Here is a 26,825-nt window from a genome sequence, read left to right as displayed (position 1 = left end):
TTGTTAGTTGTGTTATGTCGCATGTAACATCTTACTTTCTTCCCCTTTTCAGTAAGTTATTTATTCAGGTAAATACAATTTGCTGGGTAAGTTTTTTCTGGAAGATAAGTGCATTTATTCATGTTTTTTTATTTCTCAAGTAAAAAGAAAAGGAAATTACCATTTTAACCATAAAAATTTAATATTAAAAGGGGCATTTTTGTCCCATTCAAGTATTGGAAACTTTTCCCTTGGTGGGAAAGTTATTTACCCACTTAGGGTAAGTGATACCCAAGAAAATAAACTTTCCTTCATCTCCACATTAATCTGAAAAGAAATATGGAATTCTTGGTCAATGGGAACCAAACTCCCCCCCCCCCCCCCCTTTATGAAAATGCTACAACTTTTATTAGAAATCTTAGTAGACTCATCTTTTACAATTTTCTTCAAGAACACTGGAATAGAACACCAGGTACACGAAGAGATACAAGTCAAGCCAAAATGAGCTAAGGAATGAGCCGCCTTGTTTGTCAATCTCAATGGAAACACTACTGAGAAATCAGGATGGTGATTCAGAATATTCTTGCAGTTGTGAAAGTGTGTAAATACACTCCACTGAGGATTACCATAATCTTCCAACAAGAAATTAATCAGAGTGGCACAATCACCTTCAAAGATTACCTTGAAAATACCACAAGATAATACAAACTAGAGACTTTCAAGCAAAGTACGAGCCTTAAATTCCAAGGCAGAATGTACAAAGAGGAACAACTCGAAGATAAATCAAGGTTCCATACTGATCCCTAATGAGCAACTTTCCCTCTTCTCAAAATCCATAAAAATAACACCCTCTTAATACTACATTTTAAGTATTACAAATGTTTTGGCTTATAACCCTAGGGTACTAAATATTTTTTATGATGTTGCCTTCATGATTTAACTCCACCTAAACACAGGTGGTTTGACATAATGATTTTAGCTTTGCTGATGCAACTTGGGCGAGTAGTAGAGTATAGGTAGATCCTAAACCTTGCCCAAATCCGACGAATCCACAAGGCCAAACCCTATAAATAAGCATGGCTTCCCCTCCATTCCCACTAGGATTGTCAATGGGTTGGATCCAACCCGAACCGAGGGGGCTGGTTTTGATTTTGGGAACTGGAGTCGATGAGTTTTGGTTATGGGTCTTGATATAGGATTCCAATTACTATTGGTTCCCGATTTCACCTAGTCCCGAACCGATTCAGACCTGATTACTATACATATAATATATATATAGGATATTTGATATATATTAAACATAAATATTTTTTATTTATTATAATTGAGTTTGTCAGGTCATACTCGATTGTCTCGAGAACCAATTGATTTGGTTCCATGTCCAAAAGTTACAGACCCTATTGGATTCAGTTCCAGGTAGGGGTGCAAGTTGGGTGGGTTGGGCCGGGTTTATGGTCAACCCAGGCCCGACCCTAAAATTTGAGCTTAAGGCCCAAGCCTAAGGTCAAGCCTGATTTTTCCAACCTGAGCCTAGTCTGCCTTGCAATTTGATGCACTCAGGTTGGGCTCGGGCATAGGCTGGGCTTGGATTGGTAAATGAACCCACTCTAAAATTATACATATACAAATGTATTATGCAAATATATATACATATATTTATGTATGTAAATATGTATGCAAAATATCTATACAAATGTTATATATACAAATATATATGTATATATATGTATAAATATATAATTGGGTCGGGCTCAGACTGGGTTTGAGCTACCTAAGGGCTAGACCCGAGCCCGACCTGAAAAATAAAAAAGCTTGACTTCCTAGGCCCGAGCCCATCCCAAGGACCGAAAATCCAAGCCCAACCTGTGTAAAATTCTGGGTTGGGCCACTTCAAGCTCAGGCTAGGCCCGCCCAAGTTGCTCCCCTAGTTCCAGGTCCAAATCCTCAACATTTCATGTTAGGTCTATTAAGAATCATTTATTTAATGATTGAAGAAATATCTACTTGGGAAAATTCCACTTTAGTACCATCAATTAAATGTGTCACTGCAATACCTAAACTTTCAAAAAGCATCAAATTGGTCCCTGCCATTAATCAACCATTAGTTATCTATTGAAAATGTCAAAATTACCCTTCAAAAGAAGACATTGTTCATTGTCTTCTACCTTGAGACTGAACTAGTTATCTTCAAAGACAGAGAGAAAAAACATGAAATATGACAAAGGGAAACAATAACTAAAAGCAAAGAAATAACTAGACAATAATGTATTTTAGATCTAAAGGTAGAAGACAATGATTTCATTAGTCTAGAATCTCAAACACCTCAACCAGTTTAGTCTCAAGGTAGAAAACAATGAACAATGTCTTCTTTTGAATGATCGTTTTGACATTTTTAAGAGGTAACTGGCGGTTGGTTAATGACAATGACCAATTCAACACTTTTTGAAAGTTTAGGTACTATAGTGATACCTTTGAAACTTCGGATACTCACTTGACACTACCCCTAAAGTTTAGGGTACTAAAGTGGAATTTTCCCTATCTATTTTTAAGAATCTCAAAATTAATCATTACAATAGTGTTTTTTTAAAAGGATTATCAAAAATGATTAATTTAACATTTCGGTTTTTTTTTTTATGTGGCAAGCTTGTGGAAAGTTAACACCTACTATATTTTATAATGGGAGTAACTATATTTTTTCAAAACTATAAAAGTAGTTTTTGTTAAAATCTAAAACATATGGGAGTTTTATATGTTTGTCACAAAATCGGGAAGGTTTTTTTATTTTAGGGGAAATTCCACTTTAGTACCTTGAACTTTGGAGGTAGTGTCAAGTTAGTACCCAAAATTTCAAACGTGCAACTGCGTACTTAAACTTTTAAAAAAGTGTCAAATTGGTCCGTACCATTAATAGACCGTCGGTTATCTATTGAAAATATCAAAACTACCATTCAAAAAAAGGCATTACTCATTGTCTTCTACTTTTAAATTGAACTGGTTAAAGTGTTTGAGATTCTAGAATAATAAAGTAATTGTCTTCTATCTTTAGATCTAAAACACATTCTTGTCTAATTATTTCTTTGCTTTAGGTTATTGTTTCCATCTATCCTATTTTATCTTTTTTTTCTCTCATTGTCAAATGGTTTAATTTCAAAAGTAGAAAACAATGAATAATGCCTTGGACAAATAGTTTTGACATTTCAATAAATAACTGAACCCTAAATTAACAGCAGTGACCAATTTGACACACTTAAAATTTTAAACACTGCAATTACACGTATAAAAGTTTCAATGCTAACTTAACACCACCCCAAATTTAATGAGTTTAGATCTATGCCCCACATTGACACACAGCACGTCGTATATTAGGAACATCTCTTTATGATGATATCATCATTTTTGGTTCATCATCGGGAGATGTTCCCATACACGGCGGTGATATGCTGTAGAACGCCGTGGGACGCAGATGTGAACTCAAACTTAAAATAAAACTTGTGGTACTAAAGTGGTATCCCAAAAAACTGTGTTAACATTAACACGCTTATTTTCCCGATGTGCGGCTGGATAGCCGTGTTAACACGCTTCTGCTAGCAAAGGATCCCGACTCGTTCGCTTTACTCAATCCAGGACAAGTCATACTTTTCACATACAGTAGTACACGTTAGAAACAATACCAATCAGTCAATCCTCTGATCTCGTCCTCATCTTTTTCTTGTCAGGATAAAATAATAATCTCGAGATCTAGCTACAGCCTTTCTAAAAGGATTCACCTTGGAAATCTCATACATATATTTTTATGACCGGAAGGAAAATATCTTATTTGAACAGCATAAATAAGAGTAAGGGGGCGGGAGATGGAGCCAGCCAGCCCAGGATATTCGATCTTCCTTCCATCACGTGAACCCCGTCTGCGGTACTGATGACATGGCGCTGTTCTACTGGACCAGGACCGTATAACTTTGGCCAGTAGAAAGAGTCAAACGCAAAAAGAAGGGCCAGAAGGTAATCACAAATTATACGGGTAAGGCTTGTAAATTCCCGGTTTTCCGAAAAATATTTCTAACGTGACGCCGTGACGGTGAGCAGGCTTGTGTAGCACTCACACTAGCAGGGTGTTTAAGAAAATAGTTTCTTCTTTTTCGATAGCTTCCTCTCTTCTTATGTCAAGAATCAAGATCGCATACAGAGAAGACGACCAGATGCAATTTGTTGGTCCCCGTTTACATTAACTAATTATTTTTACTTCGTCTTGCTTCTGCAAATATTTCAACAACAGACTACATAGACGTAGTTACATACATCCCCAAGGCGTTGAATGAAAATTTGTAAAGGAGATCAGAGACTGCGAAGAAAAGGTGGAGATGATCATGGAAGAAATCTTAAAAAAAGAAAAAGAAAAAATCATAAATTCCCCTACTGATGTTTCCTCCTCCATTTCCACTTTCAAAACCCCAGCTAGAAAAGTAGGAAATTCCAGTCTATTATGTGAAAAGAAAAGCGAGGAAAAAGAAAACACAAAAATTCCAGTATCTTTCAGATCTATGCATGGAAAACCGAACAGCTTTAGTAACGGTGGGTATTAGTAGGCCTCCAAGCAGAAGCTGTTAGCAAAGAGAGGTCCTTCCATCCGAGCTTGAGTGTGCCGTTGTCCTCAACAAGGGTGTAGCCGTCGCAAGGGAACATGCCCAGCAATAGGGTAGCCTGAGTAGCAGCATTCCCGGCCAAGGATATGCCTCTAAACCCAGATTGCTTCAGCTTCTCCCTCCAGTTGTGGAACTTTACTTCCCCACTCCTTGCCGGTCCCCCAACCGCCAATACGTTCCTTATCTCTCTTGACAGTAGCTGTTGCTCCACTATGTGTCTTTCCTCGCTCTCCTCCCCGTAGCTTGCTCCGAGCGAGTCGAACAACGCTGAGTAATAGTGTATTGCCTCGACGAACCTTCCCAAGAACGATCCTGCATGGCTCAGGTCCTGCTCTACTATCGTCACAACCTTCGGCGCCAACCTGACCAACAATCCCCCAACAATGTATGTTTCACATGTGTTCTTCCATTTTAATGAATCATTTAGTTGCTTGATCAAACAAGAATTAACATCAAGAAAAAAAATGAAAATGAAAAGCAGCTAAATCAAATACCAATATATATATAGAGCAAGACTTTAATGACCAGTAAAAATGATTAATTTTCAGGTCCATTAACAATTTAACATGCAAGTTATAATATGAGAAATGAACAGCAAAAATGTTCGAAGAACCATCACCAAACTTGTGAGTTCGGCATATCCTTCATGTTCTAAGATGGAATTAATTGTATGAACTGTTGGCTGTCATAAATCAATAATAAACATAATAAATCAAGCAAGAACTAAATAAAACAGAAATTAAGAAAATAATTTTAGAACTGCTACCTCTGCAGGAGCCAAAGAGTATTGTTGTCGGAGCCGGTGACGTCGTACAGTGAGTGGTGCAACCAATGCACCGCAACGGCCTCCCTCTTGCTCACATTCAACCTCTCCGGGTCCAAATTCCCAACTTTATCCGCAACCGGAAAGAACTCAAACGGCAGCCCCAACGTCTCCGCGAAATCCGACAATCGCTTCCCCGTGGCCTCCAAAGCCTCCATGGAGGTCCCAAGGCCTGTGAGCCGAACGAAGGGCGGGCCACCTGGTCGAGATGCTAATATGTGGAAGAGCCCAGGCCACTGGAGGCCTTGCATTATGTCGAGGTCGATAATGTGCACCCTCTCCTCCCTCTCAAATGCTTCTTGTATGGCTTGGTTCGCCGTGAAATGTGAGAACTTGACGAATGGGCTGATGCCGTTGAACACTTGGAAGGCCGATACTATCTTCTGGTTATGCGCAGGTGCATTCGGCAAAGGTGCATATATGCCCAAGCACGAGCTCACCAGCCGTGCTGACATTGCTTCCGAGAAATAAGCGGCTACCCTCTGTGCAGATGTCCCAAATGGCGTCGAAAGCTCTGAGATCTCTAAAAGCATCTTGTTCGCCTGTTCGAAGTTATCTGCAGAAACAGCCTCGGCGCATTGCAGGAGTAAAGTTAGGAGGTGAAGACCTTCCTCATCTCTCTTCTGCTGTTGTCGGATCTCTTCTTTCTTCTCTCTTGTCACTACTGTCGGTGTTGCTGATGCTGTTGTTGCCGGTGCTGCCGAAGGAGAACTTTGTTGTTGTGGTTGGTGCTGCTGCTGTTGCTGGTGCTGGGGCAACGATTGATTCAAGGTGAGTAGTGGTGGTGCAACAGAAGGGCTGGTTGCTGTTGAACGACGGACGTATTGACTTCCTTCGTGGGTTGACGATGGGTTTGCTTCCAGGCTTGTGTACTGGTTCATGATCATGGCATGCTGAGAGGAAGAATCTGTGAGGGGATAAGAAAGAGGGTTATCAAGCCCGGAGGCTAGATATAGCTTAAGGCTAGAAGAGCCTTGAAACGGCTGTCTCTGCAAACTCACCGCCTCGTTCCTCCTTCTTTCGTGATGATGATCGGCGAGTGGTTCCGTCAACGAGCGGAGCCTGTACTCGAGGAGCGCGGCGAGGTTTGGGTTGCAGGGGTAGATGATCTCCCTCACGTTTTGGATGAGCTGAGGAATCGAGACGCTGGTGGAGCTATGGATGAGGTCCTTTATGACGCTATCGATCCACGCCGTCGCTGTGGAAGAATCATCCATCGGGGAGGGGCTAAGAATAGGGAGAAGCCCTCCGGCAGAAACAGTGGTCGTCGTTCGGTCTCTTTCCGAAGGGAACAAGGGCAGACCGGAAAATCCACACACGGGCCCGGTCTGGGGCGGGGGCGGGGGCGTGGGAGGAAGGGTGTGGAGGGAAGAGTCCAGATAGTAGGTAAGGTTAGAAGAAAGCCCAGGAACGCCTGACGTCAGAGTGGAATTTGTGGGGTAAGGTAGGATAGCGGAGTGGTTATTGGGGATGGAGATGGGATTCGGATTAGTGGTAGAATCATTGTTATTACTGTCCAAGGAAGTTGCATTACAGGGTTGAAAAGCCAAGGAAGAGCGGTCGATGACGGGGAGGGAATTGGTGGTGGTGGCTCGTCGGATGAACCTATGACAGTCTCCGCCAGTTTGGAGATCAAACTCAGAAGCGGTTCTCTTCCTGACAACCATCTTACCGTCAACTAGCAGGTCGTCGTAGTGCCTTAATTGTTGTGGTTGGGCTACTGCTGTTGATGGTAGTGCTGGTGGTGGGACGTTCCTTTCCTCACAGCTGTTCGAGGCGCTGCCTAATCGACTGCTGCCGCTACTGTTACTGCTGCCACTGCCGTTGCCATTGCCGAGCAAAACACAAGCGGCCATTGGATGTTGCTACGATAAAGAAGAACAAGGTGATGCTGCTTCTGTTGATCTTTTACATGGAAGCGTGAGAAAGAATTCTGATATTGATTAAGAGGGTGGATGGGTCCTTGACTTATTGGGATGAGGGCATCCAAGCAGATAACGGTGGGGAGATTGGGACATGGCGGTCGGATTCCTTCCTATTAGCTACCTAATCTCACTCTGGCAACCCTCCCAATACAACACGACCTCCCAGGCGCTTTTCATTGTAGATTTATTATTTTTTTCATGCTCCTCTTCCATAGTTCCATGTGGATGTTTTGTTTCTTTCTTCGAGATCGAGAAGAAGCGAGCTAGGAGAATTGGGCTGGTGGTGGTGGTGGTCGTGAGTTTAGCTAGCTAGATGTTTGTGTGTGTGTATCTATTTGTGTACGCTGCGGCCGTGCATGGGACTTGGAAATGGTTTGGCCGCTTGAGTACCAAGAGCGTGTGAGATAGCTGCTCTTTGTTTCTTCCTCTTTTCTTTGATTTCCCTGTGAGCTGGGATCTATCCCCTGTGATGGTTCGTCGTCGCGTGTTTGACGCGTCTATGGGGAAGTCTCGACTCTATGAAATTTCAAAGCTCGAGGATTTGGTGAAACGACCAAAGATAACAGTCTATGGCCTGTATGCCATAAGGAATCCAAATCACCCGGTCCAAACTCAGACTAGGATATTTTTGGCCTCCGGGTCTCTAAATTTACGCCATCTTCTACATTTAGCAATGAAAATTCATCAAAATTCACACGAACCCTTTTAACTGTGGAAGTTCTTTCCGTATCCATTCTCCAATTGGGATCTCCTGCCAATAGAATACATTCTAATACCACACATCTCATCAAGAAATTGGGGCCTACCATAAAAGCGGGACTTAGGATTTATGGTGTCAGATGATGTTGGTAGGGTGTTGGAATGGAATTTGTTGGCAGGTGATATGTTCTGAACTGATACCAAACTGGTCTTTTGAGAGATCAGTTTCTATGCTTACATGACTGTGTTTACACTGTTCTCGTAGCCTTTTAGAGCCATGCATTGGGAATATCTCTGTACTATTTTTTTTTCATGGACAAGTATTTCCAATGCAATGAATGTTATGAGGACCTTTTAACATTAGGCTTTGTTTGTTTTTCGGTGCCAGGGGTACTATGTGAGCAAAAGTTATTTGAGCAATTGCCTTCCTAATATTAGGTTGCATGGACGCTTACTCAAATAAAGACTTTGGCAGGAGATTTTAACATTTTAATAAACTTACCCATTCTCAAGAAAGTATTGATTATTACTTTCGGAAAATTGTTAAATTACCAGGTTCACCAATTTATTCCCTGCGAAATACCAATAAACAAACAAGGCCTTAGAGAGTTTCATTAGTGAAAACCCCGATCCAAAAAATTACTAATTAGCGACACTTGATGGCTGTATTAGTAACTACTTAACAAATAACAAAGCCCAGTGCGGCAGTGCCCCCACTGGGCTGTGGAGCCAATGATAAAACTCGATGTGAGCACCTCATGTATTTTATCACTATGATGGGACATTATCACTGGTTCTACATTTGTTCAAGCCGAGACTCAAAACATCAATATGTCTGTGCACGTGTATCGAAAGAGGCGTATCGGTATTTAGATACATGCGGAAATATATTTATTTTTAGTTTTTTTTTTAAATTAGTTTTGAGAATTAAAAATAGGTAACTTTTTCAACGTTTTCGATTGACCTGGATGGTCGGACTGTTCGGCCCGGGAATCGTTAAGGCAATTGGTTTTGTTTTATCCAAAATCTGGAATCTGGTTAAAAATTGTTGACCTAGGCAGTCAAATCGTCGACCAATTCAATGATTTTTTATCATTTTTTATTCTTTAGTATTTTTAATTTTTCTGTCAGAATGGATTGTCCATTCAAACTGGATAGTAGGACCATTGACCCAGAAACCGGTGGCCAAAATAATTCCATTTCTAAGTTTTTTATTAAAAAAAGTGGATTCCGAAATACTTGTAAATAGGTGTATCGGGACCTAAAAGATAAGATATGATGCACTCAATACGGGGTATATTGTATCAAAATTTTAAAACTTGTTCAAGCTAATCTTAATTCTACAACCACTCTAATCACTTCGCTTACATGGCTAATATACAGTTATTATTGGTTATAAAACCCCTAATACAGTCTCCAAGTATAGGGATGCCAATGGATCGACATAAATGGTAAATCCATCTTGGACTGACCCTATAAAGTTAGATTAGGGTAAGATTTATTTGGGTGTTGGGTTCGATTAGGGTTTTGATGCTTTGATCTGAGTCAAGTTTAGGTTTCACTGCGTTGGCCTATCGAGTCATGTGTAAAATGTGTCGTGCCAGCCCGTGGGTCATCCTGGACTGTGCCTCCCTCCCCTTGGATATTTTGGGGGTTAGCTCAGCTCGGCCCACAGCCCGAGACCGCACGGGCCCCGACCAGGCTGGTCCGTGGGCTAAGCCTTGGGCCAGGTTGGACTGTGGACGGGGCCAAAGTTATTTATTTAAAATTTGAAAAAAAAGCTTAAAATTTTAATTTTATATGAATTTTGATGTGTACAATTGTTTATATATACAATAATTAAATAAAATAGTATAATAAAAATGAATATTTGTTTATTTTATTGATATAATATGTACTATATATTATTATATAATTATAATTTATATAATATATTATATATTGTATATATAAATATAAAAAATATAAAAAATATTATTTATATAAATATATATAAAATATATATGAGTGCCACGGGAGGCACGACACGATAGTGCGAGCTGTGCCATGGGAGGCATGGCACGATAGTGCGGGTTGTGCCAGCCTGACCCGCTGACTTGAAACCCCAAGCCTGGTATGGCCCATCAGCCCATACAAATCATGTCAGGCCGCTGACTTGAAACCCCAAGCCTGGTATGGCCCATCAGCCCATACAAATCATGTCAGGCCATGGCACGACCTGTGGACCATCAGGTTAGGCTGGGCTGGCTTAAAATCATGTCGGGTCATGGGCTACACAGCCCGATTTACACCTCTACATATATAAAAGGTATTTATGTAATTTGGTATTATTTCTACCTTCATAGCCTTGAAATTTAGGGTTTCCTTTCGCGTCTGTTTCGCATTTAGTTATTTCACACATTACCCCTAAACTAAATTCATGACTCTTGGGTTTTCAAAAATGTGTTATAAAAAATACAATTGAAACACTATATATATTTGAGTCAAATCGTTATTGGGTTAAATATGGAGGGTTGTGGCGGGAATGGAAACTGCATGTTATTAAGCCAAGTTTTGGTGGAAGCAATGGTCTGGGTACGTGAAGACAGATTCATAACTAACCTAACCCATAGATAGATAGATAGTTTTATAGTTATAATTTATATAACTATCTATCTATAATATAGTTATAATATAATATAATACAGAATTTCATATTTATATAAATTTTTTGTTACTATCAAAAAAATTAAAAATGTTTATTCTTTTAAATTTTAGTTTTTCTTGCGGCATTTGCTTAAACACCCCTATTGCTTTATGTATTTATAAAGACCTACCCTCTAATTTGCATATTGCTAGAACATCCCCTATGGTTTGCAAGTTCTTTACTTAATTAACCTTCTTTCATTCAAAACCATTTGTCTATCTGTTTAGGAGTGCTTACGTGGCCTCTTAATGCAAGTAGAAAATGTTAGAGATTATGGGTCTAGGGATTTTTATTTTGAAAATACACCCATCAGTTTCAATATCACATCTAGCCCATGTCATCTCGAGACCAATCTCTAATTTGGAGGGATGGTTTTGTTTCCTAAAAATTTGATAAGAGAACTACTAAGGATATTTTTAGAATAAAAAACCTTGGATCCCTTTCACATTTTCACACATATTAAGAGATCTTGTGGTCATTCCTAGTTTTGAAATACAAACGGTTCCAAGCAGAAGGTAAATTAAGTAAAACGGTTACAAACTATAGGGATAGCTAAAGGGTAGGTTTTAAAAAATCCCTGAAAGGTAGGTTTCAAAAAATGCATGAAATTATAAGGGGTATCAAAGTAAATGACCATTTTTTCTTTGTTTTAAAGACAATGGAGCATGCTAGGATGGAGATTGACTTCCCTCAGGGCAAGCCCGTTCCCACAACCAACCGCCATTTATAACCTTGCATTGGGAATATCTCCCCATGTAATAAAGCACATAAGTATGAGATATTCTCAATGCAAGGCTGTAAAGACTGCTCTAATAGGCTTTGCCCCGATGGAAGCTGAACTCGCTACGATGAGTCTAATTAAGGGGTGAAGTTTCAGTACTGTCTGTCAGGCCTACAAATTTTCGGGCTGGGCCTGGGCCTAATATGGCAAGCCTAGCTTGGACCCAACCTGGCCCACATATATTTAAATATATGTATGTTGTACATAATGTATATACATATTATATGTCATTTAATATAAAATATTATATATGTGATACTTTAAATATAAAAACGTAGGCTTGGAATAGGACCTGATTGTCTATAGCTCTTACCATAGGTACAAAGTTCAGCCTGATCCGGCCCAAGATCACATCATCACCCCTATTCCAATTCCAACTTGATAACCCCTATCAAAGGGGAAAAAACATCTTGAAAACACTGAATTTGATTGGTTTTCAAAATGGGATTTAAATTTTAAGTAATCAAATTGGATTTGGATGTGTAGGGAAGGCAATTTCTACGCCACCTGATGGATACCCACCCCTACCTGCCTCGACAAGCAGGTATTTTTGCTTAAAAGACATATTTTAGGATTCTATAATGAATACAAGTACAGATAGGGTCCCAACCCTCCCCAATCCACATAGTGTTGGAAAGTATATACTCTATGTATTAAGTGTTGAATTTAATAATAGTTTGAATTTTATGTAAAAGGATAATTGATAGTTATGTGTTTTTTACATGTCTAAATTAAATAATTGGAAATTTTGATTTTTGTTCATATTATTTCACTTATTTATTGCTTATATATAACAATAAATAATAAGAACTTAGTTGTGGTTCTAAACCCAACCTGCTCTATCCTTGAATGCGAAGAGGGTAGGGTTGGGGGGGAATATGCATTTTCATGTGGGGAAAGTTTGGATTCTCAAAATCCAACCTGCTACAGTTTTGAGGCAGGTTCGGGTTGAGAGGTTTAGGGAAAAGGATAGGGAACAAAACCCTCTCTGAACTTGCCATGTTGTCATCCCTATAGATGTGACTGGAACCAGTTTGAATCCAACATGATTATAGCCCTGAAAACCACACATTTTCATCTTGATTCGCCCTATAAATTTCAAAGCTTGGGCTTGATGGTTGGGAGTGTGACAGGTTTTGTGATTTCTTGTGGGAGTTGGTTTGAGTCTTTGTAGGGATGGTTGTCATGTTTTTCTTTCTGTTTCTCACAAATGATGCCACTTTGTTATAGTCCTAATTCGTACAACATATAAGAGATGCGAGAAGGATCTATAAACTGGACAAGTTGAGGAGGTTAGTCGAACTGATTGGCTTCCGATGGCACCTCCAAGAGAGAGATGGCCCCAAGGTGTGTCCCTGGGGGAGAACTCTTGGATGCATAAGTCACTAAGGCTATGTTTGGTTTGAAGGAAAATGTAAGGAAAGGAAGGAAAAGACAAGGAAAACAATACAAGGGTTGTAAAAGTTCCCCTACCTTTTCCTTTGTTTTTTTACATCTTCCTTCAAACCAAACATAGCCTAAGTGAGCAGGGCATCGTCAGATAGAGTCGAGAAGGCTGACCGGGTGAGGAAAGCAATGGACAAGAAAAGAGCAAGAAAAGAGCTATAATGTGTGTACTTTTTTCTAGGGTGCCTTTACCTATTTATAGAAGAGGTGTGTGCTTGTTGAGGAGTTTTTCCTTATATTGAGCTACGCACATTGGAAGCCTTTAGATAAGAAACGGGATCTGCTCCTCACTCAAGGGCGCCTCACAGGCACATCCACCGTGCATTAGGAACATCTCCCATGAATAACAAGTATGGGAGATGTTCCCAATGCATGGTAGGATGTGCATGTGAGGTCAGTGCGAGGTGCCCTATGTGAGGGGCAAATCTGATCTCTTTTGATAAGCCAGTTGGTTGGGTCCGTTGGCTAGGCCTATCCAGGCCATCAGTGAAATCACTCAACATTATATACAAGGACATGTGGTGACTTAAAATTGGACCGCGCTGATGGACTTCATCAAGAATCATGATCGGTCATGAATAGTGTTTAACATATTTTAGCTTTATTTAATCACATTATATGTTTTTCCCCTTTAGGTATCTCCAATTTGTTCAAAATCTCATGTGTTGGATCAATGATTTAGAGTATTGATACGATATTCCCATTGCGGGGTGTATTCTATCCTTATCCATGGCCATTAATACAAGATATGCCATGACTGAGTATGTATCCCACAGGTTGTGTATATTGACACGATATGTCTCTGTATCGGGTTATATCATGTTGTGTTGGATCAAAGGTTTAGAGCACTAATATGGTATTCTCATTGCGGGGTGTATCATATCTGTATCCATGGTCATTGATACAAGATATGCCATGACTGGGTATGTATCCCATAGGTCGTGAATATTGACACGATATGTCTCTATATCGGGATGTATCATGCTGTATTGGTGGATATGATATGATACACACCGATATGGAAACATATTGGTGCCTAGTTTGATGAAACTATGTATTGATTGCTTTTGGATTTTTTTCAACTTTAATAAAAATTAAAAATTATAATTATAAAAATTGAATTAATAATTTAAGATTTAAATTTCCCCAAAATTTAATAAAAACTGAAAACTATAAAAATAATATATTTTTTCTACCTTAAATGATTTATATGTTTTATTTTACACATACTTATATGCTAAAAATGAAAACATATTTATTATTTGAAAAATGGATTTATTGTATGAAACTACTAAATAAATAAATTTTTCCAACAAAATTAATAGAAAATAGAAAACTAAAATGATAAAACTTAAATGAATAATTTAAGATTTAATTTCCCCAAAAAATTAATAAAACTAAAAGTTATAAAATAATTTATTTTATCTACCTTAAATAATTTATACGTTTCATTTTAATATGTAAAATAAAAAAATTATATGTTGAAATGAAAACTTATTTATTGTTTGAAAAATAGAGTTATTATTTATATAAAAATACTAAAGAAATAAAATTGTCCTAAATTTTAATAAAAATTGAAATAGAGTGATGATTAATGTATGATATGTACATGTTGTAGAGCTCGGTATGATATGTAAATTTTAATAAAAATTTCTCATGTGTTTATACCTTATTCATAGATAACTCAGTTTTAAATTCAGTTTTATTAATGTATTATGTGATTTATATGCATTTCCCATATCTAAGCATTTTCCATATCTTTCATTTGTATCTATATTTTCAACACATATCTGTATTGATATCCATATCTGAGTTATCTGATACAATACCTGATATCAACTTTGATCATTGATTGAATCTAGTACATTTAAACATGAAAGATTTCTCAATCCACAACACATACATTCATATTATCTTACAATGACCAAGTTTTATTTGTAAATTCCTTCGGTTTTTTTTTTTTATTTAAGAAATGAACGAATGGAATTGGTGTGACCGCTTTTTTAATAAAAAAGAAATTATCTAAAACCTTTGCAATGTATTAAATTTCCCCTTACAAGTTACAATGTCTTAAAGTAGGTATCATTCCTTTCCTGAATCATGGAAATTACATTATGGTATATATTTACATCGGGATTGCATAATCACGAAAACAATCATTATTATATTTTCTTGAATGCCCTAAGGCACATTTCATTCAGCAAAGCTCGGTTAATGGTATTGCCTAAAAATCAATGTCATTTCCTATGACAATCTACGCTGAAAAGGATACCAGAAGGGCTTTCATTAATAAAATCTCAGGTGAATTTTGACAAATAACACCTGTTTTATTACCACTTTTATGATTTTGATTGATTTATTGGTTAAAAGATTTTTTTTGGCTTTGACATCTTCTCGCAATGTTTTAAAATCAATTATGAGGGTGAACTATTTTTATTTTCATGTTATGGGTTTAACTGGGTCAAATGGATTAAACCATGATACATCAACATGATAATAAAATAACATATGTATGTACGTATGTATGCATGTGTTTTAAAACATGTAGCTTTTGAAAAATTATCCAAAACTAAGACAAGGATTACCTCAATTGAATATCAAAGTGCAAAGTAATGAACTTCAGAAGTTGTCATATATATGCAATGTGAACCTATAACCTAGTGAATGGGTTGAACAAGCCCAAAATTCAACCACCTGGGTAGAATGGGTTTTGATCAAATAAACTGTTTTTGTTCAAATTCTGGCTTTTAGGAAAACCGAACCCTTGATACAGGGTTGGTGATGGTTCAAATAGCTCGACCGTCTAGGTTAATGACGGATTGACCCAATGAACAGGCCAACAATTCAATTGCCTAGATCAAATGGGTTTTGACTAAATCAATTATTTTTAGTCAAATTTTGTCTTTTAAGAAAACCGAATTTGGGTGCAAGGCTGAGTGATGGGACGAACAATTTGATTGTCTTGATCAACGACAGTGAAAATAACACTTTCACATATCACAATCAAACCCTAAAAACAAATGTTATCTGAGGCTATTCATAGTTAAAGTAGGCATGCCTTAAAAATGCATGTGTGAGAGGGTGTTTCTAAAAAGTAAAAACATTAAATTAGTGTTTCTTGATCCAAGGGATAAAGTCAATCCTAACAGAATGTTTCATCAATTCGTATTAATCAACCCAAAATGGTTTAAATGAAAACAACAATGATACCAAACATAATCTTAATGGACCACAAACACAATATTGCATGAACATAGTAATTTGCCAAGCATGAGGTTGAACACTATATCAAACTCCTAGAAGCGCTTTATTTACACCCTAGTTAAGTTGGGAATTATGTTAGTTGGCTAAGGTCGGGGCACAATATGCAATAGCTGCCCATCACGCCACCACTCCTTTAAAACAAATTTTTACCATTCTTTTAAAAACTGACCCAAAGGCTGAACCATTTTTGCCTCCAGGTTGTGGGTCACCAGTTCGACTGTTCGGGTCGAATGCATCAGACTGTGCCACATTAGCAATATGTAAATTTATACATATATGTATATATATTTACATATGCATGTATATATGTGTATAGGTAATTATAAACATGTATTTTATCAATAAATAATGTATAATTATGTTTTGCATGTAATATATGTATTATTTTATATTTAATTTATATTTTTTATTCAGTTTTGATTTTTTTATTTGTAAAAGAATTAAAAATTATAATTTGAGGCAAAAAAAAAAGAGGGTTTGGTAAAAATAGTGGGGTAAGGCACCTAGGATGCATAGAACTTGAAAAGTTACCAAAATAAAATAAAAATCACCTCAATCAAACATCGTAGTGCAAAGTCATGGCCTCCCAAAGTTTGCATACACATTTAATGTGCAACTTATGACCCAATCACCAGGTCGAATGGGTCAATGGTCCAACTATCTGAATTGGATAATTTTTTACTAAGTTAATAGTTTTTGACTATTCTTCGGATTTTATTAATACTAAACCCAAAATATTGGTTAAGTGATGATTCAAACAGCTCAACCAACCTGGTCAATGACAGGTTGAAAACACTGATTTTTATTAGTACCTTGCTGTTCTTGATATAGTTGATTTGTAAATGTAGTTCTTGAATAAGTTTAATATTAAAAGAGTGATGTTAAGGTTATGTTGAGGTCTGTAAATTGAGTCTAATTTAAGACATACTTGGGTGGCATCGACATAAAAAGAGTATCATCGTTGTCACTAAGCCTTACCACAACTATAACTATATAGAGTTGGTTACGGGAATCCTGTTTTAACATTTGCTTTTGTTTAATATTGTCATATCCATTATAGAAAGGGAGCAACAATATGCCCTAAAAGCTATTGTCAAAATTAGATTATCATCTACTATTCAAAATAAGCTGATTCGGGTCCGTTTGATTCACAGTTGGAATCAGAATAGGAGTCAAGTTCTGTTGGAATCAAAATTGGAATGGTCTATTTTCATAATTTGTCTGGTCCATACAGGAATCAGAATGGGAATTGAAATTAGGTGGATGGGATTTCATTCCTAAGGGAGGGGGAGGGAATGGTCATTCCCCCAAATAGGGGAGTACCATTCCATCAGGAATGGGAATGAGATTCTCACTCCTCCAACCAAACAAATTGAAACGATTCCAGACCCCTATTTCTGCAAACCAAAGGGCCATAAATAAATAAAATGAGGCTAAGGTGGCATTTGATAAATCTGAATTTCAAATTTCGATTAAATAAAAAAATTAAAAGAACAATTTTGAAATATGAAATGTCAGAAACAACTTTTATGCTATTTTAGAACTCTAAATGTACGTTTAGTGGAAAAAAGGAACTCTAAGACCGCATTTGGCAGTGTGATTAATAAGGCCTTATCTCTTTAATGCAGTTAAAATGTCTCTATCAAAACTGAGTTTTTAATTGTAAAAAGAGAGATAAATCCTTAAAACAAGGAATGACAAATATATATAAAAGTAGCAATTTTTTGGTATTCTAAATGTTGGAACTCTTTGAAAAGTGTCTATAGTTTTGCCCCTTTGAAGATAATTATATCTTCGATAAATGTATAAATATATTTTTAGTTTATATATGATTTCTATGGTCAAGGAAAATTTGTTGAAGCTGGGGTTACCGGTTTTTGGAAAATCGGTAACCAAAGTTGATCGGTTAACCAGTTGACCAGCCCGGTTAACCATTGGTTTGGTTCATTGATTTTTCAAATTTTTATTATTTATAATATTTATTATAGAAAAATATATGAATATATAATAAAATACTATAAATATATATAATATTATATTTTAAATAATAAATAATACATTATAAATATATATATATATATATATATATATTTATAGGTATAATGCATATTTATTAATTTATAATGTATAGAAAATATAAAATATATATAATATAGATATACATAAAATATATATAAATATATTTATACCGATCGGTTTGATTAACATCTGGTTTTCTATTTTGGTTAACCAAAACCAAAACGGTACCTTCAATTTTTTAAAATATTGAACTGGAATTGAACTGACCGATTTGATTAACTTAATTTTTGGCTCAATTTCGGTCGGTTTGATTCTTTGATGTGGAACGGTTTGACCCATTTGACCTGGGTGGTTGAACTGATGACTACAACCCAAATTCAAAAGTGAGTTAGTCTCCAAGTTGGTTTTTAAAACATTGACTAGTAGAACTTGAGTTGGTTGGTCAATTTTGAGTGACCAACACCCCAACCCGACCAAGTCAATTTGGTTGGCCAAACAACTTGCAATTGAATTTAACAACCTAATGAACATTCCCAATTTCAGCTAAATTAATATCAATTTCTAACTAATAACAATAGTTTAATCTCAAACAATTATTGAAAATTATAGAAAAAATATACAATTTTTAAAAATACATTTGTAACAAAAATATAATAAGTAATAAAAAGCTTCAATACCTCTAAATTTAATCTACTTTCACTATTTAATATAATAAGTAACAAAAAATAAGAAAAAATGAGAAATTTTCTTGACCGCTTTGTTTTAATAAACTTTCCATTGTAGGTATAGCTTTTAATGGGTATGGTTTTACTATCCTTTGTTTCCTTTTTCATCTTCCTTTTATTAATACACTAGACGGAGTGCCATGCATGGGATTTTTTAACCAAATTGCATATTAGAGTTAATGAGCTTTTAAAGATCCCAAGATACTTATAAACACCTTACCACAAAATTCATTATAGATATCCCCCATTTAACCCTTCATCACACTAAGATTAAAATTTGGGCTATCTCATTGGCCAAGATATCCATTTCTTAAATGCCCTTGAGCATACCATTTATGGACCAATCAAACCCCATCAAATGATCCAAGAGACCACTACCCCTAGAAACCCCATTGTCAACACCTAATTTTTGCTCAATTCGCTGTCGAAACCCCAATTTACCCCGAACATCCGATCAAAATGTTTTGATCCTTCCAAAGAACCTAAAAATCCCCGAACACTGTCATCAGTCCTAGGACCTCCTAAAATATCTACCGCTGAAATTTCAATATGAGATTCCCATTTGAACCGTCTTGTTAGCCTGAAGCACCTACAACCCAAATCCCCTTGATCCTAACACCTTTGAATCAATTAGACCATACAATTGAACCCTAGACAAACCAAAGACATCTACCCATAAATTTTTGATTTTAAATTCCCCCATTTTCCCCATAACCGAACAAATATTCCATTTTGGGTGCTCTCATTAACCCAAATTTTTGTGATTTTGGCCCTCCAAAATCAATTAGATGTTTCCATAAGATCATAGACACCCTAAAAACCCTACCCACAAAAATTCAGCCCAAAATACCATTGTTTGCCCCTCCATTACACCAAGATTATGTTTCAAAGCTTCGTATTGACTAGATAAATTCCTTTCTGAATTTGCCGAATCTCAGAATAATTGGGCCAATTTGACTCTACCAATCAACCCATAATGCTCAAAAACACCAGCTTGTCAAATTTCAACAAAAAATTCCCTCATTTTCCCCTCTCTCACACCAAGATTTTATTTCAAAGTTGATAAATTAATCGAATTACTACTCCTCTAGATCTGCCTAATCTGAGTTTATGTAGGCCAATTTGACCCCACAAATTGATTCAAATTTCCTAAAAACCCGACCCTATTAGTAAAATATACCCTTGTTTGCCCTTCATATAAAAGGATTCCATTTTGTTAAATCTTATTGACCCGTACACACAAAACCATTGTATATACTCAAATCCATCTCAACCCTTCATTGTTTAACCCAAAATATCACCCATCATCAGATTAGAATTTTCTTTTGGCCTCCTTAAACCCGAATTGACTAAAATACCATGCTAGCTTACCAAAATTACCAAAATACCTAAATTAAATAAATAAATAAATACCATAATTAATTATGGTATTTTTAACGAAATTTTGATATGAATAATTAGCAATTCATTATTTACAATTTTTTATTAATTATGGTACTTATTTAATTATTTAAAAATATTAGATGTATTTTTTATAATAGTATTTTTATTAAATATGATATTTAATTAAATAAATTACTATAATTAATTAATAAATACTAATAAATAATATATTGTTAATACTATTAATTAATTAAATAATTAAAGAAATGGCATAAAATAATGATAACTAATTAAATAAATTAAATAATTCATTATGAGAGAGGGAAAAGGGGGTGATGAGGTGGCTTCATGAGGGAGCAAGAAAGGCTAAAATGAAGAGTGTCTAGGAGTTCTCAATTGGGGTATGGGAGAAAACTTATGCCATGACGTGGCATGTTTCTACTTTAGTATATATAAATAGATTTATACATAAATGTTGAAAATATATTAATCACAAAATTACAATAAATATAAATTTTAGTATATATAAATATATAATAATAATATATTAAGATTTGAAAATTATTATTAATAAATATCAATTTTATAAAAGTTGTTTTGTAGAACTATTAATTGATATAAGTTAAATAATGTTTTTATTATTACTACATTAAAAATTGCAAATATTATTCTATTTTTTAATATCTATTAAAATCATTTTTTTGAAATTTAATACCTATTTTTGTTATTCGAAAGATGTAATACCTCTAAATTAATTAATCTATTTTTAATTATTTCAATAATATTTAAAAATATTTAAAGTATTTTTATTTTATATTCTTATTATCAAATAGTATTAAATCTATTATAATTATTTTTGTGTTTTTGATAAAATTTTTAAAGTTATTACATAATTTCTTTATTTAATCTATTTTATTTGTTTTTGAATAATATTTAAAATATGATTTAGTACACAATTTCGTTATGAATTTCATAAAACTAAAAAATTATTAATAATATGAATATTATTAAATCTATTATATTGTTTTTGTATTTTTAATAAATATTTTAAAGTTATTGACATAATTTTATTATAATATTTAACTAATTCTTAAATTTTTTAATTCAAACTTTCTTTTGATAGATATAGATGAAACATGGGGGAGAGGATAAATAGGAATTAGAGATAATTTTGGATAGAAACTCTACTAAATTAGAGATAATTTAAGAGATAAATATAGAGGAAAGAGGGGTGGGGGATAGTGGTGCCACTTGGCTAGATTAGATTAGATTTTGGTGGATAGAGATTTTAGAAATAGTTTTAGGAAGAGATATCCAAAGGGATATACATAGAGGAAAGGGGGTCGGGTGGACCAGGCATGATGAGGTTAGACATGTTCATGGGCTGGGTGGCCCGACGGACCGGCCTGGCCCCTGGACGGGCTTGAACACGCAAAAGAGCCCGCGGGCTTAACCCCGGGCCAAAAAGCCTGGCCCGCAAAAAATTCGAGTCTGGCTCAGGATTTGCCAAAATAGCGCGGCCCGAGCTCAGCCTGGCTTGACCTATAGATTAAAGTTAAAAAACCCTAGTCGAACCCCTCTTCTCTTTCACCTCTTTCTCGCCAAACCTCTCTTCTCTTCAATCTTCACATACTCCTCAGTCTTCAGTCTTCACACTCTCAGGCAGCCACACAACTGGCGAGGCGGCAAACATTCACTGTTCCTCTTCTCTCTCTCTCTCTCTCTCTCTCTCTCTCTCTCTCTCTCTCTCTCTCTCTCAGATGCGAACTGATCAATGTTGAAATCGTAGCTTACAAATCTCAAACACCACGAACTCAGCTTACAGTCACCAGCGAGGCGGCGAATATAGGCAGCGGCGGCAGCGGTGAGCTCTCTCTCTCTCTCTCTCTCTCTTTCTCAGACACAAATTCATCACTGTTGAAATCACAGCTTACAGTCACCACGAACTCGGGCTTTGGGCTTTTTATCAGAGCTGGGCTCAGGCCTAAGTTGTAGGCCCTTTGGTTAGGCCGGGCTCGGGCTTGGGCCTAACAAATTTCCATTCATGAAGAGTAAAAGCCCGGCTCGACCCCAGCCTGGCCTGGCCCATGAACATGTCTAGATGAGGTGTCATTATGAAAGAGGGAGAAGAGAGTGATGAGGTGGCTTCATGAGGGAGCATGGAAGGCTAAAATGAGAGGGGCTGAGAGTTCTCCGTTGGAGTAATGGAGAAAGTTCAGGCCATGACATGGGATCATTCTACCTTACTATATATATATGTGTGTGTAGTTTTGTTGTCCTTAACTACTTTCCGTTTAATGGTTGTTTCTATGTTGAGGAGTAGACTTATGGCTGACTCTGATCCAGTTATGGAAAGCTTGCATTCGACTCCAATCCGAAATCCGATTGGATTTAAACCCCTTGACTCAAATTCGAATACTAATTGATTTGAATTGGAATTGGATTTAAAATGATTTCGTTTTAGTTTCTCTAATACAAGAAAAATAAAATTTTATATATAATAAATTAATATAAATATACATACAAAATATATATACATATGTATATGTATTCATATATAATATAATATATAAAAATATATTTTTTATAATTTTAAATATAATTAATCGGATTGGGTTCGGATCAGATTTAACAAAATTTGACTAATCCATTTATGGACAGCTTGCATTGAATCTGATCGGATTTAAAGACCTCATATTCAAATTCAAATCCTAATGGGTTTGGATCGGATTTGGATTTAATCCGGCTTCTTTTTAGTTTATTTATACAAAATATTAAAAAATTGATTTACTTTTTAACTTTTATATATATATAATAAATTAATATAAATATACATACTAATTTTATTATATATATATATATTGATTCATATATAATATAATATAAAATAATATTTTTATAGTTTTAAAGATAATTATATAAATTTATATATTAAAATTAATAAATATTATTATACAATTAGATTCGAATTTTAGTCAGATAGGATGGGGTCAAATCCAAATCCGACTTGATTGTTAATCAGATGTAGAGCACAAAATTTAAATCCTATCTAATTACATAAACATATCATTCGGATATGAGATAATCAGAATGGATGTTAGATCAAGCCTCAAATTTTTGGGTATCATTGATAGGCCTAAAATTAAGACTTTAAACCACCTAAACATTGGTGGTTAATGTGAAGGAATGAGAGATCCATCATATGGATGGCCGAACCTTGCAGGAAGGTTGGGCAAAATTTCAAAAAATTTCCTCTCCCTTCATCTGGGATCACATTTCATTCCCTGTTTTAGAAAATCTGCATTTTCAATGATCATTCTTGAACCCTAAACCGAACTAGATCTGAACAAATTCAATAGGAGAGGGATATATCTGATATGAAGATGCAATATCTCCCAACGAAAGTGTTCACGCCCAAAGAAAGACTCCAAAGACTGCTCCCACTGAAGATGACATAGTGAATGGTGGAGCACCCCCTCCTGTATTTGACTTCTCTCTATGTTCTGAGATCTTGTATCTCTGGTGGGCTGGAGTGTTGGATGATCTTAATGGTTCACCCCCTCCTCCTTTTATAGACTTAAAGAGATTAGCTCCTAATCCCATTAGGAGTTTCCTGATTCAAATCCTTATTTGAATCTAGACTCTCTTTAAGTGATAAGGATAGACCCTTATCTTATCTGCAGATTAGATCAGCCCTCTCCTAATCTCATTAGGAGGTATCCATATTCAAATCTATATTTGGACCCCCTCTAAGGATCTCACTCATTAGCATATCAAAGACAGCCCAATCCGACACCTAGTGCAGTATCATAATCGAGTCTAGGGGTCAGGTGTAATTTTTCAGTTTTGCGCATCAATCTCCAAGGTCCAAGGCAATACTAGAAATCTGGTCTAGTTCAAGGTTTCAAGTAAACCTACACTACATGTACCTCGAGTCTCACCCTGGCAGCTGAGACAAACCACCCCAACACTTGGCAGCACACCAGTGTCAGTCTTGGCAGGATAAATCTCCCCAGACTTATCCAACGGCTGTGAACATTCTAAACTAACACGAGTCTCATAAGTGTCCAGTTTAAGGGTATTACACAGAAATACACCACAAGAACATGAATCAAATATATACTTTATTCATTTATAATAAATGTCATAATGTACATCATTCTGATTGGAGTTAAGGGCATACACTGTCTAATATAATGAAGGGAAGAACACACTTCATGGTATGCGTTTAAACATCATCTCTCTCTCTCTCTCTCTCTCTCTCTCACACACACACACACACACACACACACACACACACACACACATACACACTAGAAGTGCTCACGATTTGGTTAACTAAACCATGGGCTTATTTTTTAAACCGAATTGAGTTTATCGGTTTTTGGAAAATCGGTAACCAAAACTGAACATAAGTCGATTGGTTAATCAGTTGACCCGTTTGGTTAACCATTGGTTTTTTATTATTTGCAATATATATTATAAAAAATATATAAATATATAAAAAAGCACTAGAAATATATATAAAATATTATATTTTAAATAATAAATAATATATTATATACTATAAATATATAATACATATTTATTAATTTATAATGTATAGAAAATATATATATATATATATATATATAATATACATAAAAATACATAATATATATATATATATATATATATATATATATATGTATACCAGTCGGTTTGGTTAACCGTCGGTTTTCTATTTTGGTTAACCGAAACTGAGCCAGTACCTTTGGTTTTTTTTAAATACTGAACTGATTGGTTCGGTTAACTAAATATCTGGTTTGGTTTGGATAGATTCGGTTTTTCGATTTTTCTTGCTCACACTTATCTCACACAGTAACGATAGTGATCAAGGTGGGGCTAGTTTTCTCATAAAATTATGCTTCAACTTTCTTGATAGTTATTCTTCATTATTTAGGGTCCGTTTGGTTCGTAGTTGGAATCAGAATCAGAACGAAATCCTTTGGAATCAGAATTGGAATGGTTTATTCACATAGTCTATTTGGTTCATACAGGAATGGGAGTGAAAATTGAAATCAGCAAGAATGAGATTTTATTTTCAATGAAGGGGGAGGGAATGACCATTCCCAGAAATAGGAGAATGTCATTCCAGCAAGAATGGGAATGGGATTCTGATTCCACCCAACCAAACTGTTAGAATCGGAATAGCCCATTCTGATTCCGATTCTAGACCTCTATTCCTGCAAACCAATCAGGGCCTTAATTATTTATTTATTTTGAAAAAAAAGCCGGTGGTCTCTTGATAGTTATTATTATTTTTTATTTATTTTAGAATTATACACTACCTCTTATATTAGAATTATACATTAGATAATAAAATTTCAAAAATAAATTAATAAAACAATAACTATAATTAATTGATCAAAATGAAAATAGAATTATTATATGATTATAATTATTTTTAATGTTTATTAACAAAAATATTTAATAATTTTTTTTGTGGTCAAAATCCACTCTCCGCTTTCCTTGACCAGCTTAAAATGTGATAGGGTTCCTTTGTCAATTTCACCTTTTATGTCAACCATGCGTCGGATTAATTTTATGGAAAAGTGGAATCTTTATAGTTTTTTTAAAAACGTATAGGCATCTCAAAACATGGCATTCTTGATATAGTAATATATTAACTGTTTATTTATGATGATTGCTTTTCTAAATAATCATGGGAATTCTTTATATTTTATATGCATAGTAGATTGTTTTATCATTAAATAAATAATAAATGCTTGAAATTTTAATGGCAAATTTTAAATTTTATGTTATCCTGGTGTATAATGGTGATAATTAATTGCCAAACCAATTTAAATTACTGAATTGTTCTTTGGGGATTCCGGTCCCCAATGGAGAACCCATTCCAATCAAAGATGTAGGTTCATTTTTCTCCGTGACAAGGATTTGGGACGAGGATGGGGAGTTATTTATAAATTGGGGGATAGGGATGGGAAGTATGGTCTTCGAGCCCGTTCCATTTCCATTCTTAAATTTTGCCAATGTTAAATGTTAAAACAATTAAAAAATAGATATGTAATAGTAGTAAAAAATAATAATTAACTAAGATATATTAAGAAAGTTATAATAATAACAAATAATACTAAAACAAGTTAACGAGTATTAGTAAGTATATGTGCATAATGTTTGATTAGATGCTTTAAACTAGCCATTTAATTTTAAATTATTATTTGTATGGCGTACCTATATTTAATTTTCATTTAAAAAATAAAAATGAACTAAATATAATAAAAATAAAAAGATATCTAATAAAAAATTTATTTAAATTTAACTTAGAATAGTAAAATTTAACAAATTAATAGAAAAACTAATGCAAGTTTATCTAAGAATAATAACCTAAAATTATGTATGGGTTGGAATTGGTTTGGCTTTGCCCAATTAAAATTGTCATCATAAGAATCTTT

General features: G+C 35.3%; 1 protein-coding gene across 1 annotated transcript; it reads right to left on the bottom strand.

Moving 5' to 3' along the window:
- Nucleotides 1–4,322: 4,322 nt before the first annotated feature.
- Nucleotides 4,323–8,042, bottom strand: LOC148853259 (protein SCARECROW-like). The gene is made up of 2 exons (XM_088942392.1): nucleotides 5,386–8,042; nucleotides 4,323–4,981 (listed from the first exon to the last, which is right to left on the bottom strand). The coding sequence occupies exons 1-2, from the start codon at nucleotides 7,296–7,298 to the stop codon at nucleotides 4,540–4,542; spliced, it is 2,355 nt and encodes a 784-aa protein (XP_088798518.1). The 5' UTR covers nucleotides 7,299–8,042; the 3' UTR covers nucleotides 4,323–4,539.
- Between the last annotated feature and the right edge of the window lie 18,783 nt (nucleotides 8,043–26,825).

The sequence above is a fragment of the Nelumbo lutea genome, chromosome 5 (genome assembly GCF_056320005.1).
Source record: "Nelumbo lutea isolate HS-2025 chromosome 5, American lotus-T2T, whole genome shotgun sequence".
NCBI lineage: Eukaryota > Viridiplantae > Streptophyta > Magnoliopsida > Proteales > Nelumbonaceae > Nelumbo > Nelumbo lutea.
Note: the sequence above shows the minus strand (reverse complement) of the source record. Positions and strands in the feature narration are given on the sequence as shown.